Source organism: Taurulus bubalis, assembly GCF_910589615.1.
Source record: "Taurulus bubalis genome assembly, chromosome: 8".
NCBI classification, from domain to species: domain Eukaryota; kingdom Metazoa; phylum Chordata; class Actinopteri; order Perciformes; family Cottidae; genus Taurulus; species Taurulus bubalis.
Genome location: NC_136596.1, coordinates 11,524,377 through 11,537,370, shown reverse-complemented (window position 1 = coordinate 11,537,370; position 12,994 = coordinate 11,524,377). Strand labels below are relative to the sequence as shown.

Genomic DNA, 12,994 nt, shown 5'->3' with positions numbered 1-12,994 from the left:
GCTTCACATCCCTCCTGCCCCCTGTATCGCCCTCTGGTGGCAGCTAGACGTCATCTACATTCCTTTTTTTTTTAATTGATCACATAACAGTACTGGTTTTAGCAGATTTATTGATAATTTATTGGCCAATATAATACAGATACACATACAGTGAATTGATTCCTTCTCTAATCAGAAATGGGAAATTCTTCCAGCGTCATGGCAATGTCTCGAAGTTTGGGATCATCCAGCCAGTTGACTTTACAGGCCAGGAGGATGCCCTGAAGATACACACTTACATTAATACACATTGTACAGATACTGTATGTAATACAGCAACACAATTTCTGTTTAATATTTTTACCCTGAGGACGTTCTGTGTCATGACGGTCATCTTCTTGTATTTCTCAAGGTTCGCCTGGCCTCTCTCCAACACAGCTTTGTACTTCTCTGTATCTGGGTGCGCTGACGACATCAACTCATCCATCTCTTTCATTTTCTCATGGGTGAGCCGCTTCATCTCTATACACACACACACACACACACACACACACACACACACACACACACACACACACACACACACACACACACACACACACATACACACACACACAATGTCAGCAAAATGCACCGTGGAAAAACTAAATCAAAATATAGATAGATAGATAGATCATAAAACGTACCGAGCCTCTTTTTCTGTATTTCTGTGATTTCATCTTGAAAATCTCTTGACTCCTGTTAACAAAAAGGAATCCGATTCAGAATGAATTATCTCAATTTCACAGAACACTATAGTTGTATAACATTTTACATTGAGGTCGATCTATATTTTAATGAATAAAGAAAAGAAAATACATTTGCCTCTGTTGAGTTTCCTTGAGTGTTTGTTGTATTCAGCTATTGGTACTAATTCTGTTGACAGTCTACTTCCAGAATACGTATACCCAAAATTGTCTTGAATAATAACTTCATAAAGAGGGGCATGAACAACTCTTCTCAGCTATATTGTCTACAATGCCAGCCAGAAATGCACTACTTCATCTAATGTGGCGTCCGGAGACAGCAGCATGACAGCATAAACAGAGTGCCACTTCCTCTGATGGCAAAGCACAGTTACAAAACTATTTAATATTTACAATTATTTTTAACACGGTAATATAATTGCAGACAACTACTACACACACACACACATATATATATATATATATATATATATATATATATACACACATATATATATATATATATATATATATATATATATATATATATATATATATATATATATATATACATATATATACACACAATAGATAATGAGGCTGCTTACTTGCTGAAGTTGTTTTATTTGTGAACAAAGAGCCATGCAGCGATCATTCTCAGCTTTCAGGGCACTGAGAAAAACACAAGTGTCAAAATAATAAAAAATATGTTTTTTAGTCGTGTCAATATGTTGTGAATTGACTTACAGAGCCTCTGAATCATTCTGTTTCAGTTTTTCTCCAATAGCGTGCCACATCTGCATTCTGAAAGACACCCATGATTATATCAATGATTGGTCAAAGTTGACTGCTTCTTTATTATACTTCGATATACATGTTATGGAGGAAAACTCACTCGTGAAAAAAATATGTTATTGGTTTACCTGTGCAGTGTCAATGTGCTGTTAAAATGAACTGTCTTCACTCTGTCCAGTTCATTAACATAATCTGACCTGCAACATTTATTACAATATATATTTGTTAACAGTATACAATTTTAAATGGACTCTTAACTCACAGGTGGTCAAGATTTTGAATCAACATCAATAACATCATTATAAATACTCACAATTCTCTCTCAGCTTCAGATGTGCTGCACGATCTCTTACTTTTTCCTGTTTCAGGAAACAATATTAATGCTTTGTTTGTGCACTTAATGACAATTCAATTTGATGGATAAATACTTGGTATATACCTGATTGTAGCTGTACGGCCATCTCAAAGCACTGGTTGGACATCTGTTGTGTTATTCTAAAAACAGTAATTTCAGCAATTTAAAAAAGCTCCTAATCATTGTCTTATGTCAAGAGGTCATGTGCTGTCATGGGTGCATGATCCAAGTGGATGGGACTTTTAAATACTTGTGTAAAGATTGTGTGATTCATCAATAAACCAGCAGTCAGCCATAATAAAAGAAGTATTAATAAAGCAGATGTGGATATAGAACCTCAGCATGTCTGCAGGCAGGGCGTCTTTCTGTCCAGTGGAGCCGTCAGGAGCCGGACCATAACTCAGTGCCACAGCCTCCGCCATGTGGTGGAGGTTCCCCACATTGTCAGATGGGTCCATCACAAAACTGTGGTGGTTCCTGTCAGGACAAATCAGATATGTCAGATCAAAGAAGCTTAACCATTTTAGTATTTTAGACCCAAAATAATTAATTACTATTCATGTGCTACATGTAATAAGCTAATACCCAAGAAAAAACAGCCACACCAAGTGTAAATGTAACAGTGAGAAACTAATGAACTGGTTTATAAGACGGGCAACAGTGAGTGTATAACTGAATTGTCCAGCAGGATTTATTTGTAAGTAAGTTAATTTTATGTATGGGAAAAAATAAATAAAAGGTTAATGTCTGCCCATCACTTTAATTACTTCAACTGGTGAAATAGAAATACATTTTGCATGCATGTGTATTCTGTCTGTATGTATACTACTGCTATAGTAAATTATTTACTGTTTTATTACTGTTTATTTATATTACTTGTTTTTTAATTTAATTTGACTATCCTATGTGTCTCTTGCTGCTGTAATCCTGCAATTTCCCCACTTCAGGACTAATACAGGATTATTTTATTTTAAAAGAAGAATAAAATAACAGAAAAAATAAATACTCAGGTAATAACATTACAATTAACCAACGTAGCCGAGGTTATATTGAGGACCTTTGAGGTATTAACGCGTTATTAACGAACTGGGTTAAAATGGCTCACCTTCTTTGATTGAGGTTAACGTTGCAAGTAACTCTAAATTAAATAAAGACCACGTTATTCTTCCGGTCCTCCGACTAACGTTAACGTTACTCAGACATGACGTCGTCCTCTCTGCCGGTTAACGTTACACGTGTTAGTTACGGTACGTAACTAAGGATGTGGATAACAACGTTGACAATAACTTTACAGATTAAGTAGAAATCGTTCACCGGTTTTGTTTACATCCTTTTTCAGATTGAAATCCCGCCAGGAAGTGACATCACATTTCAGGGTCCCATCAAATTAAGCAGCGCCCCCTAGAGGCGAGAGGTTTGTCGACGTGGAAAAAACAAACGGTGCCACTGATGTTTCTCATTGCCTTATTAGATAATTATTATCTAATTTACTTGCATAATCAGATACTATCTAATAAGGTACTCTTACGTGTCATTGTTTTTTAAGGTTAACAGGGTCCAAAGGGGCCATTTTTTTTGCAGTGCCAGTGTCCAAACCTTCCGTTGAAAGGATTACAGATTGTGAGCATTGGTGTTCTGAATAAAATTAAAATAAAGATGACTACGAATTCTAATACATTTATAATTATTAATTATAATAATAATTAATATGCAAATACTCTCATCCTTAACAGGCGAGACAAACAAGACAATAATCTACAATTAACAAATAATAATAATCATGTGGTATAATCCGCTGGCAGCGACCGTGCTCATTGCTGCAGCGGCTCACTGCAGCTCTTGGTTTATGTCTTAAACGTGTCTGCCTAAATCTCGTGAGATATCATTTCAGTGACGCGTTTTAGTGGACAGAGACCATATTGATATCAGCGAGCGCAAGCCTGTTTCCTGAAGACTGTAGCGAGACTTTGTCGACGATGGAGAGCAAGAAGAGAAGGGTATGAGTCACGTCCAGGACCTGTCTGTCGCATGAATCTTGAACGTCGTGACCTCCGTGTTTTATAACGCTTTCCTTCGAGCAGTTAATTATTCAGTCCACACATCGCTTACTGCCTCCAAGTTAAAGAGCAACTCTGGCGTGTCAGTTCTGAATAGTGTGCGAGTTCTCCATTCGAGCAGACCTGTTATTAAACATACATAAGGATATTTTCATGCACAGTGTCTAGTAACAGACTTGAATAGTCTATGCTTCGGCTTCGTTAGCTATGGATATGTATACAACTTTTACGGTTTGCTCTGATATAATTTAATTAGGGCTAAACTGATTAGAATAAAACCAGGAGGCCTGACAAAAACTAATTTCAATTAGGCACGCTGCACCTGGCATGACCCAGAGTTATGTCATACCTAGTAATTGATCACAGTGTATAACGTGTGTGTGTGTGTGTGTGTGTGTGTGTGTGTGTGTGTGTGTGTGTGTGTGTGTGTGTGTGTGTGTGTGTGTGCATTCAGGGTATTTTGGAGAGTCTAAATGCTGGGGAGGTGGTTGTAGGTGATGGAGGTTATGTGATGCAGCTAGAGCGACGTGGCTATGTGAAGGCTGGACACTGGACACCTGAGGCAGCTGTTGAACATCCTGAAGCAGGTAGGTTGCATGTTACACTAGTAATGACATGAGTGGACTTTTACTTGCATACAGTCTTTTTCATAAAAGCCCCTTTTCCTATGTCTTTCTGCCAGTGCGGCAGCTGCACAGAGAGTTCCTGAGAGCAGGAGCCAATGTGATCCAGACATTCACCTTCTACTGCAGTGAGGATAAACTGGAGATCAGTGGCAATGTCTCCAGCATCACCGTCAGTACAAAACCTTTCTAATCAAACAGGAACATTGTTCTGTTCACATAAAATGATGAAAATGACCCAAATGTCAGTCTGATGGTCCACTGTGCTTTGTCTGATTCAGGGGGCTCAGATCAATGAGGCAGCTTGTGACCTGGCCAGGGAGGTAGCCAATGAGGGCGAAGCATTGGTCGCTGGGTGTGTATCCAAGACTCCCTGTTATGTGAAGAGTCACAGTGAGACTGAAGTCAAGGCCATCTTTAAGAAACAGATGGACGACTTCCTCAAGAAGGACGTTGATTTCTTTATCGTGGAGGTATGGGCCGCACTAAGAGGAATAACTGTACAAATGGCAACGGATGGTAATGTGCTTACGTTCAGTGTTTATCACTCCCGCAGTTTGTTGATCATGTGGAAGAGGCAGTGTGGGCAGTGGAGGTGCTGAAGACCAGCAGTAAACCAGTGGGTGCAACACTGTGCATCTCCCCTCAAGGAGACATGGAAGGAGTCCCACCTGGAGAGTGTGCTGTCAGACTGGTCAAAGCCGGTAAACTGGCCTTTTAGGATGTGGTACTTCAAGTTGGCACAAATGTAATCGTGTTTTCGGTGTGTTATCTGAATATTTGTTGTATGTATGTGTTCATGTGCAGGAGCTGACATTATTGGAATAAATTGCCACTTGGACCCTCTAACATGCCTTCGTACCATAAAGATGATGAAAGCAGGATTAGAGAAAGCTGGTCTCAAAGCTCATCTCATGATCCAGCCTCTGGGCTTTCACACACCTGAGTGCAACTTCGGTGGATACACCAGCCTACCTGAGTACCCCTTCGGTCAGTATGAAAAGACTGTTTTAATTCTACTAGATTATCATTATTTGATACATTGATGTACTGTCTTGTTTTTACACCAAACAGAAAACTTAGAGAATTGCAGATGGAACAGAAAATAGCAACACTTATGCTGAGGTTTAAATAGTTCAAGACACAATGTTAGCCAAACGAGGTCTATGGGTCTAGAACAGAGGTGGGCAAACTACAGCATTTTAATCCGGCCCGCCGAGTATTATAATTATTATAACATTAAAAAAAAAAAAAAGTTGTAGTAAAGACCGCTGTAGCGCTTCTCCGTTCCCAAGTTCAGTTTCCCGAAGCACGATGACCACAACAGACCAGCGTTGATGTTTCTTCATGATTATTTGTTGCACAGCGCTCTTTTAGGCTTTTCATGTGTGTTCTGCTGCAGCAGAAAGACCGCTGTAATGCCTTCTGCTGCGCACACACAGAAGAACACACACACCAAAAGCCTAAAAGAGCGCTGTGCAATAAATAAGCATGAAGAAACATCAACGCTGGTCTGTTGTGGTCATCGTGCTTTGGGAAAATCAAGTCGGGAACAGAGAGGCGTTACAGCGGCTGCCTGTCGTGTTCTGCTGAACTAGAGCGACACACAACACTTGCTGTGCTGCGCTGGTCAATTCCACCCCTCCCCCACTGATCCCACAGACAAGGGCGACACTTCTTTTTTTATTACCCTAATATACCGCAAAACACTGAAAAGCTCCACTTCTTTGCGGTCAGAATCCTTTTTAATTATGTCTAAAGCGTTAACTTTAGAAGAATTACGGTAATATGAATCACTTTCTGTCGCCGGAGACAGGGTTTGTACTACAACCGTTTTAGAGTTGTAAAATGAACTGACAGCTGCATGCAGAGTATTTTTCCTCAGTATAACTAACATAACTAACCACACTCGACCCACGGAACTGCGCCACCCTGCGTGCTCATGTCACGTGACATACAGGGTTCTGTCTGTCAGCCTCCTGCCATCCTCCTGCAGTGATCCCTTCTGTCACAATGAGTGGACCCAAGAAAAGACAAGTCAGACAGTGAGTGCAGAGTCTTTAATGAGGAGTAGACTGCTAAGTATTTTTTCACCGAAGTACGATCAGAGGCAGTATGTCTTATTTGCCAAGAAACCATTGCAGTATTCAAAGAATACAATATTAGCCGCCACTTTTCCGCCAAGCATGCTAACTATGCTAGCCAACAGTCAACGACAGAACGGACGGCTACTGCTAAGGAGTTGGCAGCCAATTTAAAAAGTCAGCAAAATATTTTTTCTCCGCCAAACTGCTATACAAGAATCAAGCACCAAGGCAAGTTTTTTGCTAGCTGGTCTAGAATTACACAATCCTGCACAAATAACCCAACCATGAAATTTTAAAATAAAATGGTATTAATCCCGAAGGAAACTCTTGTGCCAGAGTATGTGCTAAGATTACAACAGATGAATAACAAAAAACTATGCACATGAGATTTAAATGTAATATTGCACATGATGTGGTTATTGTTGTAAGTGTTGGATGATTTAGCTGTCCACCTGCATAAGGGGGAGGAGTTGTATAGTTTGATGACCAGAGACGTCCTATGGCGTTCTGTGGTGCACCTGGTTGCAGTCTATGGCTGAAGGTGCTCTGAAGTGAATTCTGTGTGGCATGCAGGGCATGAGAGGCATTGTTCAGAATACTGAGTACTTCCCTCAGCAGCCTCCTCTCTGTTATTTTGTATATTTAAGTATACATTCGTAAGGTATGTGAGAGTAGAGCTCATGTGTTGCTACTTTTTTTACACTTTCCAGTTTGATGAGAGCATAAATATAAGAAATGCTCAGACCTAATTATTTTATTCTTCTCTCAGCAATGGAGACCAGAGCAATGACCCGCTGGGACGTCCATCAATATACAAGAGAGGCTTACGATGCTGGAATTCGCTACATTGGTGGCTGCTGTGGATTTGAGCCCTACCATATCAGAGCTATAGCAGAAGAGTTGGCTGCAGAGAGAGGATTCCTCCCGCCAGCTTCAGAGAAGCACGGACTCTGGGGAGCTGCCCTGGAGATGCACACTAAACCCTGGGTCAGAGCCAGGTAACACTGAACAGAACAGCTGCTATACTCAAATGAAGCTGCTACATCTGCATTGAGATATTTTTTTAACAAAAGACTGGAAACTGTAGTATGTATTGTACAACAGTGACAGTTGTTACAAAGGAGAGGAAATAACAGGGGAAAATACATTTCAGTTCTGGATTTGCACAAGTGCTGGTTTCCAACTAACTAATCTACCGACATGTGTTTTAGGGCTCGTCGAGAGTACTGGGAAAACCTTTTGCCTGCTTCTGGACGTCCCAAATGCCCTTCCATGGCCACAGCAGCTGATGATTATGAAAAACAGCTGGAATCTAACAAACCAACATAATCTCTTATAGACACAATGTCTGATCAGATTATCCACTTTTTTATCTTGAGAATGAGAGTTAAGGATCTGATTTAACAGCCAGTTGTTTACAGAGATTTGTGAATAGCTTTGTACTGATTCAAAACGTAATAGGCTCTTTCATTATTTCACTGTATGATTTAGTCTGTCCAGTTGTCTCCTTTCATTACTTGGCTAAGCCATCAGTGAATCAACTTTCTTTTTTCCGTAACTGTATAAACTAACCCTTCATCTGATACATGTTACACAGTTTGCCTTTTACTAGTTACTAAGGATATTAGTTGTAAAACACCGTCCTGTATGTATCAGTTGTTGGTTGATTGTTTTAATCTGCTGTGAAATATTTTTACAACATAAATCAAAAAAATAAACTGATCTTGTTTTTCCAACAATCCTTTTTTGAAAAAAAGCAATGCTATATTACTGCTATGTTACTGCATATAGAAAACATATAAACAGATATTGTCTTTGTGTATTTCTGCCATTTATGTGCAACAGTAACCGCTGCTTTGAGAGAAGAAGAAAAGGTGTAATTGCTTAACATTCTCTCAAGTGTCTGACTGACAAATTGGATACTGATAGTTGCAATGTTCCTTTAACTTCCTAAACAGTTATATTGCCTCCACGCCCCTTTTCGCTGCGGGATCTTGTATCCAGAGAGCAACTCGTGCCTGTCATTGTTGTTTCTAGTTGTCGAGCTGTGATCTCAGTTGCTTTTAAAGTTGTGCAAGCTTGTCGGACCTGGATATTGTCTACAATGGAGAGCAAGAAGAGGGTGAGTGAAAGGAACACTGAAAGTTATCTCGTGATTTGACAGACAGGGGATTAAGTGAAACTGTGCGACGAGCAGGCAGGTCTTGTCCCGTCGGTTGTGAACATGGACTGAATTGCGGAGTACACTGTAACATATACTCTGAATATCATTTCAAGGGCTTGTAAACAGTAAGGGATTATTTTTAACCCGTTGGCCTATAATTCAGGATACATCGTAAATCTGAATATCTAAAATAATTATTTGGAGTATTTCACCACAATTGGCCAACAAAGAGAGACTCAAACCATTTCCAAAAGACCTGGAAACCCTGATTTAGTTTTTTCAAATGAGCAGAACTCCTCATGTAAAACCTGTTGAGGCAGTTAGCTGTCTCTAAAGTGAGCTCAGCATTTGAGTTTTAGCCCTGAAGGGATATTTCTATAGCATATGTTTGCGCATGCATGCTTTTTATGTGTACATTAACTGTGTGTGTGTGTGTGTGTGTGTGTGTGTGTGTGTGTGTGTGTGTGTGTGTGTGTGTGTGTGTGTGTGTGCGCATTCAGGGTATCTTGGAGCGACTAAATGCTGGGGAGGTGGTTGTAGGTGATGGAGGTTATGTGATGCAGCTAGAGCGACGTGGCTATGTGAAGGCTGGACACTGGACACCTGAGGCAGCTGTTGAACATCCTGAAGCAGGTATAAACCGCCCATGGCTGGATTAACCCAGGGGCAAAAAATCTGCCCCACTTATTAACCCACTCTCTGAATCTGTGCCAAGTTTCCATTAAACTTTAACAGATTATAAATGCACCTACATTGTGTCTACTCAGAGACCAAACCGTATTCCTGCAGTATAGGTCCCAAGCATCCTGTTGGTCATTTATTTGGGGTAATTTGATTTTACACTCTTATAGGAATATGTAATCCCAATAAAAACTAAAACAATAATTTATTTTGACAGTTGGCCTCTCTAAACGACAATGCAATCAGAATGTGTGAGGAGTCTATCTCTTTGAGTTGTTTCACAGAAGTCTCTCTATGTCTTTCTGCCAGTGCGGCAGCTGCACAGAGAGTTCCTGAGAGCAGGAGCCAATGTGATCCAGACATTCACCTTCTACTGCAGTGAGGATAAACTGGAGATCAGTGGCAATGTCTCCAGCATCACCGTCAGCACAAAGCCTTTCTAATCAAACAGGAACATTGTTCTGTTCACATTACATGATGAAAATGACCCAAATATCAGTCTGATGGTCCACTCTGTGTTTGTCTGATCCAGGGGTCTCAGATCAATGAAGCAGCGTGTGACATGGCCAGGGAGGTAGCCAATGAGGGTGAAGCATTGGTCGCTGGGGGGGTGTCTCAAACTCCCTGTTATGTGAAGAGTCACAGTGAGACTGAAGTCAAGGCCATCTTTAAGAAACAGATGGACGACTTCCTCAAGAAGGACATTGATTTCTTTATCGTGGAGGTATGACTAGCAAAATGATAACTGTATATTTATTTACAAGGAGATAATAGCTCTATACATAACTGTTCCCTTTTTTATCTCAATGTTTTGGTTCTGATAACCTCAGATAACCCCATGGGCTACCTGCCAAGTCCTCAGTGACAAAAAGTCAGCAACTAGCTGGTAAAGAAGGTTGAGCATGTAAGCAGCTTAAGAGGCAGATATATTTCCCGTGGGTTGGTGGAGACCAGACCTGAACTAAACCAAAGTATATAGGCTGTTTTTTCTTCGCACATTATGGCAAAATAAATAAATAAATTGATCAATTACATTTTCAGTGTTTTTATTTTTTACTGCTTCTTTTTTTAAGCCAAGCTTTGTTGATTGCATTTTCTCTGTAGTACTTTGAACATGTGGAAGAGGCAGTGTGGGCCGTGGAGGTGCTAAAGACCAGCAGTAAACCAGTGGGTGCAACACTGTGCATCTCCCCTCAAGGAGACATGGAAGGAGTCCCACCTGGAGAGTGTGCTGTCAGACTGGTCAAAGCTGGTAAACTGGCCTTTTAGGATGTGGTACTTCAAGTTTGACTTTGTGCTTTAGCTACACAATCTGAATATGTTTTATTTGGTCATGTGCAGGAGCTGACATTATTGGAATAAATTGCCACTTGGACCCTCTAACATGCATTCGTACCGTGAAGTTGATGAACGCAGGATTAGAGAAAGCTGGTCTCAAAGCTCATCTCATGATCCAGCCTCTGGGCTTTCACACACCTGAGTGCAACCACACTGGATATCTCACACTACCTGAGTTCCCATTCGGTCAGTATTTTCTTTTGTGTAGGAAAAAAAGATATAGGTGGGAAAATTGTTATTGTTGATCAGAAAGCAAACTTCCTATTGCATATTTATTGTAAGTATAAACAAGCAATGGTTGTAAGTCTAGAGCTGTTTATGCCACCCCATATATGCAGTTTGAAGAAAGAAAAAATGCTCATATTTTATTCTCCTCTTAGCATTGGAGACCAGATCAATGACACGTTGGGACGTCCATAAATATACAAGAGAGGCTTACGATGCTGGAATTCGCTACATTGGTGGCTGCTGTGGATTTGAGCCCTACCATATCAGAGCTATAGCAGAAGAGTTGGCTGCAGAGAGAGGATTCCTCCCGCCAGCTTCAGAGAAGCACGGACTCTGGGGAGCTGCCCTGGAGATGCACACTAAACCCTGGGTCAGAGCCAGGTAACACTGAACAGAGCAGTTGCTGCTCTTTTAGTTAGATTAGGCTTTGTTTTTTACAAAAGACAGTCAACAGTCGTCAGAGCTGACATTTACACACAAGATAATATATCAAATAAGGGACAGGATAACTGGGGAAAGAGTTTGTTTCTGCTTTGCACAACTGTTGATTTACTTCCAACTGATCTACCTACATTTGTCTTAGGGCTCGTCGAGAGTACTGGGAAAACCTTTTGCCTGCTTCTGGACGTCCCAAATGCCCTTCCATGGCCACACCAGCTAAATAAGGTTCATCAACAGCAAGAATAAAACATATTTTACCACAAGCACATGTGTCTACTGCACTATTCTGTTGAGTAGACTGTGACTATTCTGCATTCCTTATGTCTGACCAGATAAACAATGATCTATTGACTGTGTACTACTGAAATGTATATATTTTACATTAAAACAAAGCTTGTATTTTTTACTAATCACTGCATTTATTAGTTGTAAAATAAATGCAAATCTAGTGTGCAAGATGCATACCAGATTTGTTGCTGGATTGCAGAAATGTGCTGCTAGATCTTTCCAAATCTAATATTTAAAAAAATGTTGATTTGTTTTACCAGCCATAGTCTCTTCTCTCTCACTCTGTGCCTCACACATAGCCATTACAAGCCTGTAACTTATATAACACTGAATCTAGTCAGGTTATTCGAGGAGACACTTATCTGACAGTTATCCTGGTTCAACCATAGTAATAATAAAAATTGTTCATTTACCGCTGCGTCCTCACCCTCAAGTTCACTGAGATTGAACGAATTCAGATAGTTAAGTCCAAAGGTCGTGCATGGTCAATCCTTTCGGCTGAGTTTGTAAATTTGTTTGTCCGTTTGTCCAAGATTAAAAACTACTGGCCCGCTTTTCATGACCCCTGGTGGAAGAATGAAGCATGGGCCAAGGACAAACCCATTACATATTTTGAGAGAATTGTCCTTCTATTCATTCACTGGTGCTTATGCATTCTTAAATTATTTGTTCAACATTTTGTATAAATATGTAGAAGGCAGTTATTGATGTATTTCAATTACTCTACAATTGTAGAGCATTCTTACTAAAAATGGGTTTACATAATTTTGTTACGGTAAGGTACTAACATGTGTAATGCTGCGTTCACACCAAAAGGTTTAGGTTTGAACGCAGCATTAGCCACACAGACTCAAAAGCTAAAGGTTTAACCATGATTTAAACTTGGACTGCTAGATTCAACAATGCCCTTATCAAAGTCACTTTAACTTTCAAATTGTGTCATATTGATGAGTCATATTCTCTTAATTTCAAAATGAGAAAAATAAAATATTGTGGTATAATTATGTATTAAATGTGGTTCGTGAAAATAGGCTATCCTTGTAATCCAGTGGTAATGAGACACATGCATGAATATGCCTTCATAAAGTCACACTTGGTGGGGTTTTAGTGCATGTTGACTGTTTTGATAAGTCTATGACTAAACTGCGCTAACATGTCATAGTTGGAGTAAATCCATAGTAAGGTCGTCATGGACCTGAGCTTGCAGCTTCCACACTCAGTAAAGAGAAAATG

General features: G+C 40.0%; 3 protein-coding genes across 3 annotated transcripts; 2 read left to right on the top strand and 1 right to left on the bottom strand.

Moving 5' to 3' along the window:
- Nucleotides 1-131: 131 nt before the first annotated feature.
- cenph (centromere protein H) lies at nt 132-2,312 on the bottom strand (the record flags this gene model as incomplete). Its single annotated transcript, XM_079222429.1, has 9 exons — nt 132-260; nt 344-501; nt 666-717; nt 1,313-1,376; nt 1,452-1,508; nt 1,628-1,696; nt 1,813-1,858; nt 1,939-1,994; nt 2,191-2,312. 9 exons carry the CDS (start codon nt 2,310-2,312, stop codon nt 168-170), a joined length of 717 nt encoding a protein of 238 aa, XP_079078555.1. The 3' UTR covers nt 132-167.
- A 1,518-nt stretch (nt 2,313-3,830) lies between these two features.
- On the top strand, nt 3,831-8,296 carry LOC306739712 (betaine--homocysteine S-methyltransferase 1-like; the record flags this gene model as incomplete). Its single annotated transcript, XM_079221754.1, has 8 exons — nt 3,831-3,851; nt 4,366-4,498; nt 4,594-4,706; nt 4,816-5,007; nt 5,091-5,238; nt 5,342-5,524; nt 7,391-7,619; nt 7,833-8,296. The coding sequence occupies 8 exons, from the start codon at nt 3,831-3,833 to the stop codon at nt 7,948-7,950; spliced, it is 1,137 nt and encodes a 378-aa protein (XP_079077880.1). The 3' UTR covers nt 7,951-8,296.
- Nucleotides 8,297-8,725: 429 nt separating this feature from the next.
- LOC306740641 (betaine--homocysteine S-methyltransferase 1-like) lies at nt 8,726-11,731 on the top strand (the record flags this gene model as incomplete). Its single annotated transcript, XM_079222870.1, has 8 exons — nt 8,726-8,743; nt 9,286-9,418; nt 9,776-9,888; nt 9,999-10,190; nt 10,571-10,718; nt 10,808-10,990; nt 11,185-11,413; nt 11,616-11,731. The coding sequence occupies 8 exons, from the start codon at nt 8,726-8,728 to the stop codon at nt 11,695-11,697; spliced, it is 1,098 nt and encodes a 365-aa protein (XP_079078996.1). The 3' UTR covers nt 11,698-11,731.
- Between the last annotated feature and the right edge of the window lie 1,263 nt (nt 11,732-12,994).